Source organism: Diceros bicornis, chromosome 5 (genome assembly GCF_020826845.1).
Source record: "Diceros bicornis minor isolate mBicDic1 chromosome 5, mDicBic1.mat.cur, whole genome shotgun sequence".
Classification (NCBI taxonomy): Eukaryota; Metazoa; Chordata; class Mammalia; order Perissodactyla; family Rhinocerotidae; genus Diceros; species Diceros bicornis.
The window spans coordinates 27,782,068-27,792,625 of NC_080744.1; the positions used below are offsets into that span (position 1 = coordinate 27,782,068).

A 10,558-nucleotide genomic window follows, 5' to 3' on the forward strand; every position below is an offset into this window, starting at 1 on the left:
CATTGCTGAAGTGTGAGGCTAATCGCTTATCCTACAGTCCGGACTGTGACAGAAAGCACGAGATGTGATCTTCCAGGGAAATAGGATGCAGGATTAACGGTAGGTGGCAACATCCATTCAGCCAGCCAATCAGCCAACAAATATTTATTAATTAACTTACCGTTGCCAAGCACCGGGGCAGATGCTACAGAAACATAAGAGGAACAAAATAGACTTGATCTTTGCTCTGAAGGATCTTATAACCTAGCAAATAGCCCTTACCCCACTGTACTGCAATCGCCTTTCATAATATAAACTCATCTCGCAGAAGATTGTCTTCTAAAGGAGAACTCTTCCCAAAGGAGGTGACAGCTAAAGTGAATCCCGAGGAAAAGGCTATGTTTATGATGAATCAGTGTATTCCAGAAGGAGTAGGTCCAGGAGGATGGAAGGTATGCTGCTCTGAGAGAACCGAAGGAAAAAAAGACTGTAGAAATATGCAAGGGGCAGATCTCAGAGGGTCTTGTAGATCATAGGAGGAGATATTTTGAGGATATTAAGTCAGAGACCAACAATAGGGAGCGTAATTGTGGAGTAATTGTTCCACACCCTTCCATGCCACCAGAAGCCATTTCTCTCTGGTCCCCATTTGAGGAATAGAGCCACCATATAACCATCATGGATCCAGCACTTATGTTATTATTCAGACACAACCCCATGCCTTGGCTTCCGACATTTGTATGTAGAGTCTCCCATTGAAGGAGTATTTCGGGACACCTAGAAACTAACCAGCCCCTGAGGGCTTATCTTGCCAAGCAAACCCAGATGATTGATGGCAAATGCTTTCTGCTTAAAATATAGAAGTCTTCTGTTTACCTCCTACACTCTGGTCATCAGACAAAAGCGTTCTCTCATCACCTCCCTGTATTGTATTTCCCTTGTCTGACTTCGCCATTCATCTTAGCAGAGTGCAGAAGGACATGAGACAGACCAAAAACACCTCCCTGGACACCGTGGTGACGGATTTCATTCTCCTGGGCTTGTCTCACCCCCAGAATCTGAGGACCCTACTCTTCCTGGTCTTCTTCTGCATTTACATCCTGACTCAGCTGGGGAACCTGCTCATTGTGCTCACTGTGTGGGCTGACCAGAAGCTCCATGCTCGCCCCATGTACTTTCTTCTGGGTGTGCTCTCATTCCTGGACATGTGGCTCTCTTCAGTCATCGTTCCTCGCATTATTCTAAACTTCACTTCCACAAGCAAGGCAATCTCATTTGGTGGCTGTGTGGCTCAGCTATATGCCTTTCACTTCCTGGGCAGCACCCAGTGCTTCCTCTACACCTTGATGGCCTATGACAGGTATCTGGCAATATGCCAGCCCCTGCGCTACCCTGTGCTCATGAATGGGAGGTTATGCACCATACTGGTGGCTGGAGCTTGGGTGGCCGGCTCCATCCATGGGTCTATCCAGGCCACCCTCACCTTTCGCCTGCCCTACTGTGGGCCCAACCAGGTGGATTATTTTTTCTGTGACATTCCCGCGGTATTGAGACTGGCCTGTGCTGACACGACCATCAATGAGCTTGTGACCTTTGTGGACATTGGGGTAGTGGCTGCCAGTTGCTTCATGTTAATTCTGCTCTCTTATGCCAACATAGTCTATGCTGTCCTGAAGATCCGCACTGCTGATGGGCGGCGCCGGGCCTTCTCCACCTGTGGCTCCCACCTAACTGTAGTCACAGTCTACTACGTCCCCTGCATTTTCATCTACCTCAGGCCAGGCTCCAAGAGTCCCCTGGATGGGGCAGTGGCTGTGTTTTACACTGTTGTCACTCCATTACTGAACCCCCTCATCTATACACTGAGGAACCAGGAAGTGAAGTCTGCTCTGAAGAGAATAACAGCAGGTCGAATGGCTGCGAGTGAAAATAGGTAACTGTAGGCTCAAGGTATACCCATATCACCGCTGCTACCACTCTTTTCAGCTACTGCTGCATGTGGTAAATGCTCAATAAATAGATGTTGGTTTGAGCTGAAATTGAATGTAATTCTACTAGGAAGAAGCTTCTGCTGCTAAAAATAAATTGACCAGAGCTGTTTTACACTTTTCTGACCCCCCTCTCAGGAGAAAGCACATTCCACACAAATGTTGAATATGAGGAATAAAGGTTCTATCCAGGAGGAGGGGGGATTATTCCTGGCAAATTTGGGAAAAACCTGCATAATACTGCCCCATCACTCTCCACCTGTTTGCTTCACTGCTAATTTCCAAAGCCTCCAGGCATTCAGGATTGCTTTGCTCATGTAAGGCAAATCCATCCTCCCAAGCACTTGGTGTGAATCTCTGCGTAGATTGTCTGTGCTTCCTTCCAGCCTTTCAATATCCCCCAGGCAGTAATTCACCAAATTCTGTTTGCTCTGCCTTGGGAATGTCTCTCTGGCTTCGTAAGTGGCTTCCTTGCCATCCCCATCCCCATCCACACTGCTACCAGAGTTTTCTTTCTGACACAGAGAACTAAATATGTCATTCCTCTCCTTATGAATATTCACTGGCTCTCCACTGTATATAGGTAAACCCAGACCTCTTAGGTTGGAATTCAAAGTCCCCCACAGTTTGATCACAACATACCTGATCTCCCAAGACATGTCTATCTCCCTCTTCTTTCCTAATCCCATTCATTTACCTGCTATTCCTTAAACATTCTCTATACTTTCCTACCTCTGAGCCTTTACTTAAGATATGCCTGCATTAGAAATACACTTCTTCCTTCTCCGTATTGGTAAACTGATGTTTTATGCTTCCTTCAAGGCCCAAGAAAAATCTGTATTCCTACAAGAAGTTTTCTCTGATTCTCCCAGTCAGAACTTATATCCTCCTCCTTGTATTACTACAGGCCTTTGAATTTTAAAATTGCACTTATCATAGACTAGCCTGTGTTGTAGTTTGGATCAGAGACCCTGGAGAACAGAAAGAATGTTTTATTGGTGTTGGTGTCACAGCCCCCTTTTCCCTAATATCTACTATCCACTGTGGTGGAGATGGCTAACTGCCCACCAAAATCCATTGTCTCCTTCCTCCCAGTCAGAAAGCATAGCTGGAACACGGCCGCCCCACTAGGGACATTTCCCACTCCCTCTTGCAGCGAATGTGGTCATTTATCTAAGTTCTCTCAAACTGAATACAAGAAGAATTTATGTGTATGTGTGATACTTCCAGGCCCGGCCCTCAAAACTGGTACAGGAAATTTTCTATGTTATTTTCCTACTCTGAGCTGGAACTGGCATATGATGGAGACACAGCTCCATCAGCATAGCTTGTGACCAAGTGGAGACGAGCCACCTGCCAACCTGGAACTCTCACCTCAGAATTTTAAATGAAAGGAAAATAAACCTCTAACTTCTTTAATCCACTGATTAGTTATTGGGTTATTTTGTTACAGCAGTTTCACTTTATCCTTATTAATACTTCACTCAATTAATAATTTTCTAAAATTAAAACAGCACCAGGAAAGTCTTTTGAACTGCATCTAAATTGTCCAAAACATCTAGAAAATCTTTTGGTCAATTATCATAATACCAAATAGCCAAAGATTTGGAAGCCCCCTGGTCAGTCATTTAGTGGGCCAACCAGTTAATCACACAATGTCCTTCTGACCAGGCCAGGGTGCTATAAATGACCTTAACTTATCCCCTATGACCTATCCTGGTCTTAACTAGAGGAACAAGAAAACATTTAAAAGAAGTTGGAGAAAGAACTCAAGAACAGGACAGTATAAGAGCAAATGTCAATAGCTCCCTCCAGAAGATGAGAGACCAGATGAATGTGTTCTTTCATTTACCGACAGTTTTAGTACTCATTTAGATGTGTGAAGTCATACTAACCCAGGTTTTTTGTTGTTGTTGTTGCAGATTTTTTTATTGTGGTGAAATACACATAACAATTACCATCTTAACCATTTTTAAGTGTGCTATTCAGTGGTATTAAATACATTTGTTGTGCAATCATCACCACTATCCATCCCCATAACTCCTTTCATCTTGTAAAACTGAAACTCTGTGCCCATTAAACAATAACTCCCTATTCTCCCCTTCCCCTAGCCCTCAGAAATCACCTTTATACTTTCTGTCTATAAGATTTTGACCACTCTAAGCACCTCATATATAAGTGGAATCATACAGTATTTTTCCTTTTGCGGTTGGCTTATTTCACTTAGCATAATGTCCTCATGTTTAATCCATGTTGTAACATATTGCAGAATTTTCTTCCTTTTTAAGGCTAGTATTCTATTGTATGTATATACCACATTTTGTTTATCCAGTCATCCATAGGACACTGGGGTTGCTTTCATGTTTTAGCTATTGTAAATAATACTTCTATTAATATGGGTGTTCAAATATCTCTTTGAGACTCTGCTTTCAGATCTTTCAGTTTTATATCCAGAAGAGGAATTTCTGGGTCACGTGGTAATTCTATTTTTAATTTTCTTTTTTGTGTGTGTGTGTGAGGAGGACCAGCCCTGAGCTAACATCCAATGCCAATCCTCCTCTTTTTTGCTGAGGAAGACTGGCCCTGGGCTAACATCCGTGCCCATCTTCCTCTACTTTATATGGGACGCCGCCACAGCATGGCTTAACGAGGGGTGTGTCAGTGTGCTCCCGGGATCCACACCGGCGAACCCCGGGCCGCCGCAGCAGAGCGGGCGCACTTAACAGCTTGCATCACCAGGCCGGCCCACTATTTTTGATTTTCTGAAGAACCACCATACTGTTTTCCACAACAGCTGTCCCATTTCACATTCCCACCAACAGTGCACAAAGTTTCCAATTTCTCCATCTCCTTGCCAACACTTGTTGTTTTTTGTTTTTTTTATAGTAGCCATCCCAATCGGTGTGAGGTGGTATCCCATTGTAGTTTTGGTTTGCATTTCCCTGATGATTAATGTTGAGCATCTTTTCATGTGCTTGTTGGCCATTTGTATATCTTCTTTAGAGAAGTGTCCATTCAAGTCCTTTGCCCATTTTTGAATAGAGTTTGGTTGTTCATTTTTTTGCTTTTGAGTTTTAGGAATTCTGGACGTTAATCTCTTATCAGATATATAATTTGCAAATATTTTCTCCAGTTCTGTGGGTTTCTTTTTTACTCTGTTAATAGTTTCTTTTGATGGACATTTTTAATTTTCATGAAGTCCAATTTGTCTATTTTTTCTTTTGTTACCTGTTCCATTGATGTCATATCTAAGAAATCATTGCCAAATCCAATATTGTGAAGACTTTGCCCTATGTTTTTTTCTAAGAGTTTTATTGGTTTAGGCCTTACATTTAGGTCCATGATCCATTTTGAGTTAATTTTTGTATATGGCATTAGGTAAGGGTCCAACTTCATTCTTTTGCATGCGGATATTCAGCTTTCCCAGCACCATCAGTTAAAAACACTGTCTTTTTTCCATTGAATGGTCTTGCACCCTTGTGAAAAAAATTTGACCAGAGCCAGCCCTGATGGGCTAGAGGTTAAAATTCAGCACACTCTGCTTCAGTGGCCTGGGGTTAAGTTCTCGGGAACAGACCCATACCACTTGTCTGTCAGTAGCCATGCTGTGGTGGCAGCTCACATAGAAGGACAACTAAAATATACAGCTATGTACTGGGGCTTTGGGGAGGGAAAAAAGAGAGAGAAAGGAAGATTGGCAGCAGATGTTAGCACAGAGTGAATCTTTCCCAGCAAAAAAACAAAATAGAACAAAACAAAAAAACCTCTAATGGATGTACAAGTGTATGTACTTGCCTGAAATGATCAAAATATTTTTTTTTAAAAATCACGTGTGGGGCCAGTCCAGTGACACAGTGGTTAAGTTCGTGTACTCTGCTTAGGTGGCCCAGGATTCGCAGGTTCGGATCCTGGGCGCAGACGTATGCACCATTTATCAAGCTGTGCTGTGGCAGGCGTCCCACATATAATGTAGAGGAAGATGGGCACAGATGTTTTCCCAGGGCCAATCTTCCTCAGCAAAAAGAGGAAGATTGGCAACAGATTTTAGCTCAGGGTTAATCTTCCTCACAAAAAAAAAAAAAAAAAATCACGTGGCCATATCTGCAAGGGTTTATTTCTGGACTCTCTATTCTATTCCATAGGTCTGTATGTCCATCTTTACGCCAATACCACACTGTTTTGATTACTAACTTTGTAGTAAGTTTTGAAATCAGGAAATGTGAGTCTTCCAGTTTCGTTTTTCTTTATCAAGATTGTTTTGGTTATTCAGGGTTCTTTGAGGTTTCATATGAATTTTGGGATGAGTTATTCTATTTCTGCAAAAAAAGTCATTGGGATTTTGACAGGGATTGCATTGAATCTGTAGATTGCTTTGAGTATTATTGACATTTTAACAATGTGAAGTCTTCCAATCCATGAACATGAGATGTGTTTCTGTTTATTTATGTCTTCTTTAATTTCTTTAGGCAATATTTTGTAGTTTTCATTGTAAAAATCTTTCACCTCCTTGGTTAATTCCTAAGTATTTTATTCTTTTCAATGCTATTGTAAATAGAATTGTTTTTATAATTTGGTTTTCAGATTGTTCATTGTTCATGTATAGAAATAATTTTTGTATGTTGACTTTGTATCCTGCTCCTTTTCTGAATTCATTTTTATTCATTCTAACAGTTTTTTTGAGGAATTTTTAGGGTTTTCACATATAAAATCGTATCATCTGCAAACAGAGATAATTTTACTTCTTGCTTTCCAATTTTGATGCCTTTTACTTCTTTTTCTTGCCTAACTACCCTGGCTAGAACTACCAGTACTGAAATAGAAGTAGTGAAAGCAGGCATTCTTGCCTTGTTCCTGATCTTAGAGGAAGCACTTTCAGCTTTTCACCATTGAATTTGATGTTTACTGTGGGTTTTTCATATGTGGCTTTTATTATGATGAGGTAGTTTCCTTCTATTCCTAGTTTTTGGGTATTTTTAATCATGAAAGAGTGATGAATTTTGTCAAAGTCTTTTCTGCATCTATTGAGATAATCATGTGGGTTTTTCCCTTCATTCTCTTGATGTGGCATGTCATGTTAATCAATTTTCATATGTTGAACCACCCTTGTGTTCCAGAATAAATCTCACTTGCTCATGGCGTACAATCCTTTTTAAATGCTGCTAGGGCTGGCCAGGTGGCGCAAGCAGTTAAGTGCGCGCGCTCCGCTGAGGCAGCCCAGGGTTCGCCGGTTCGGATCCCCGGGCGTGCACGACGCACTGCTTGGCAAGCCATGCTGTGGCGGCATCCCATATAAAGTAGAGGAAGATGGGCCTTGGCAAGCCATGCTGTGGCGGCATCCCATATAAAGTAGAGGAAGATGGGCACGGATGTTAGCCCAGGGCCAGTCTTCCTCAGCAAAAAAAGAGGAGGATTGGCAGATGTTAGCACAGGGCTGATCTCCTCACTAAATAAATAAATAAATAAAATGCTGCTAAATTCTGTTTGCTAGTATTTTGTTAAGGATTTTTGCATCAATGTTAATAAAGGATATTGGTGTGTAGTATTATTTTCTTGTAGTGTCTTTTTCTGGCTTTAGTATGCTGGCCTCAGAGATTGAGTTAGATAATGTTCCCTCCTCTTCAATTTTGGAAAAGTTTGAGAAAGCTTGGTATTAGTTCTTCTTTAAATGTTTGGTAGAACTCACCAGTGAAGCCATCAGGTCCAGGGCTTTTCTTTGTGGGGAGGTTTTTTATTACTGATTTAATCTCCTTGCTAGTTATAAGTCTATTCAGATTTTCTATTTCTTCATGATTTAGTCTTGGCAGAGTTTATATTTCTAGGAATTTTTCCGTTTCATCTAGGTTATCCAATTTTTTGGTATACAATTTTTCATAGTACCCTCTTATAATCCTTTTTATTTCTCTAGAATCAGTAGGAATGTTCTTTTCTGATTTTAGTAATTTGAATCTTCTCTCTTTTTTACTTAGTCCACCTCACTGAAGGTTTGTCAATTTTGTTGATCTTCTTAGAGAACCAAATATTGGTTTCAGTGATTTTTCTCTATTGTTTCTCTATTCTCTACTTCATTTACCCCTGTTCTAATCTTTTATTATTTCCTTCATTCTGCTAGCTTTGAGTTTAGTTTGTTCTTCTTTTTCTAGTTCCTTCAGTTTTAAAGGTAAATTGTGCATCAAGATCTTTCTGGTTTTTTAATGAAGCATTTATAGCTCTGAGTTTCCTCCTTAGCACCACTTTCACTGTGTCCCATAAGTTTTGATATGGTGTGTTTTTGTTTTCATTCATCTCTAAGTATTGTCTAATTTCCTTTGTGATTTCTTCTTTGATCCATTGGCTGTTTAAAACTGTGTTGTTTAGGGCCAGCCCCATGGCTTAGTGGTTAAGTGCACGCGCTCCGCTGCTGGCGGCCCAGGTTCGGATCCCAGGCATGCACCGACGCACCACTTCTCCAGCCATGCTGAGGCCGCGTCCCACATACAGCAACTAGAAGGATGTGCAGCTATGACATACAACTATCTACTGGGGCTTTGGGGGAAAAATAAACAAATAAAAATTAAAAAAAAAAACTGTGTTTAATTTCCACAGTTTTGTGAATTTTTCAGTTTTCCTTTTGTTATTGATTTCTAACAATCTCATTGTGGTCACAGAACATACTTTGTATGATATCTATCTTTTTAAATCTACTGAGACTTAATTGGTGGCCTAACATATGGCCTATCCTGGAAAATGCCTCATGTGCACTTGAGAAGAATGTGTATTCTGTTGTTGTTGTTGGATAGAATGTTCTATATATGTCTGTTAGATCCACTTGGTATATTGTGTTATTTAAGTCTATTTCCTTACTTATCTCTTGTTTGGTTGTTCTATCCATTATTGTGAGTGAGGTATTGAAACTTCCAACAATTATGGTAGAACTGTGTATTTCTCCCTTCAATTCTGTCAGGTTTTGCTTCATATATTTTGATAATCTGTCATTAGGTACGTAAATGTTTATAATTGTTTTATCTTCTTGCTGTATTGAACATTTTATTAATATGTAATGTCCTTCTTTGTCTCTTGTAAGCTTTTTTTTTTTTTTTGGTAAGGAAGATTGGCCCTGAGCTAACATCTGTGCCAATCTTCCTCTAGTTTGCATGTGGGTCTCTGCCAGAGCATGGCTTGATGAGTGGTGTAGGTCCGTACACAGCATCCAAACCCATAAACCCTGAATTGGAGTGCACCAAACAACCACTATGCCACCAGGCAGGCCCCTCTTGTAAGTCTTTTTGATTTAAAATCTACTTTGTCTGATATTAGTATAGCTAACCTTGCTTTCTTTTGGTTACTATTTATACGAAATATCTTTTTCCATCCTTTCACTTTCAACCTGTTTGTGTCTTTGGATCTCAAGTGAGTCTTTTGTAGACAGCACATGGTAAGGTCATGTGTTTTTATCTATTCTGCCAATCTCTGTCTTTTGTTTGGAGAGACATTTACATTTAAAGTAATTACTGATAAAGGGAAACTTACTTTTGTCATTGTGCTATTTGTTTTCTATATGCCTTATGGATTTTTGTCCTTCATTTCCTGCATTACTGTCTTCTTTTGTGTGTAGTGAAATTCTTAAATTCTTTTCTTATTTCTTTTTGTGTATATTCTATAGCTATTTTCTTTGTGGTTACCATGAGGATTACATTTGATATCCTAAAGTTATAACACTCTGATATGAATTTACACCAGCTAAACTTCAATAACATACAAAAACTCTGCTCCTTTGCAGCCCTGTCCCCAGCCCTTTTGGTTGTTGATGTAACAAAATCACACACTTTTTTTCCAGCTTTATTGAGATATAATTGACATATAACATCATGTAAGTTTAAGGTATACAAAGTAATGATTTGTTATATGTGTATGCAAAATGATTATTGCAATAAGGGTAATTAACATATCCATCAACTCACACAGTTACAATTTGTGCGTGTGTGAGAGAACTTTTAAAACCTACTCTCTTAGCAACTTTCCAATATACAATACAGTATTGTTAATTATAGTCATAATGCTGTACATCACATCCCCATAACTTATCCCTTCTAAAACTGGAAGTTTGTACCCTTTGACCACCTTCACCCATTTCTCCCATCCCCCACAACCCACCCCTGACAAACACCAATCTGTTCTCTGTTTCTATGAGTTTGGTTTTTTTAGATTCCATAAATAAGTATTTGTCATACAGTATTTGTCTTTCTCTGTCTGAATTATTTCACTTTGCATAATGCCCTCAAGGTTCATCCATGTTGTCACAAATAGCAGGATTTCCTTCTTTTTTATAGCTGAATTATATATATATATATATATCACATTTTCTTTATTCATTCATCTATCAATGGACACTTAGGTTGTTTCTATGTCTTGGCTATCGTAAATAATGCTGCAATGAACATGGGGGTGCAGATATCTCTTCAAGATGGTGATTTCATTTCCTTCAGATATATACCCAGAGGTGAGATTGCTGGCTTACATGTAGTTTTAATTTTTGAGGAACCTCCATACTGTTCCCCTTTACTAATCTACATTCCCACCAACAGTGTACAAGTGTTCCCTTTTCTCCACATCCT

The 10,558-nt window shown here is 39.9% G+C and overlaps 1 protein-coding gene across 1 annotated transcript; it reads left to right on the forward strand.

Annotated features, from left to right (window-relative positions):
* The first annotated feature begins 953 nt into the window (after positions 1-953).
* On the forward strand, positions 954-1,916 carry LOC131405321 (olfactory receptor 10G2-like). The gene has a single exon (XM_058540379.1). It carries the CDS (start codon positions 960-962, stop codon positions 1,914-1,916), a length of 957 nt encoding a protein of 318 aa, XP_058396362.1. The 5' UTR covers positions 954-959.
* Positions 1,917-10,558: the final 8,642 nt, after the last annotated feature.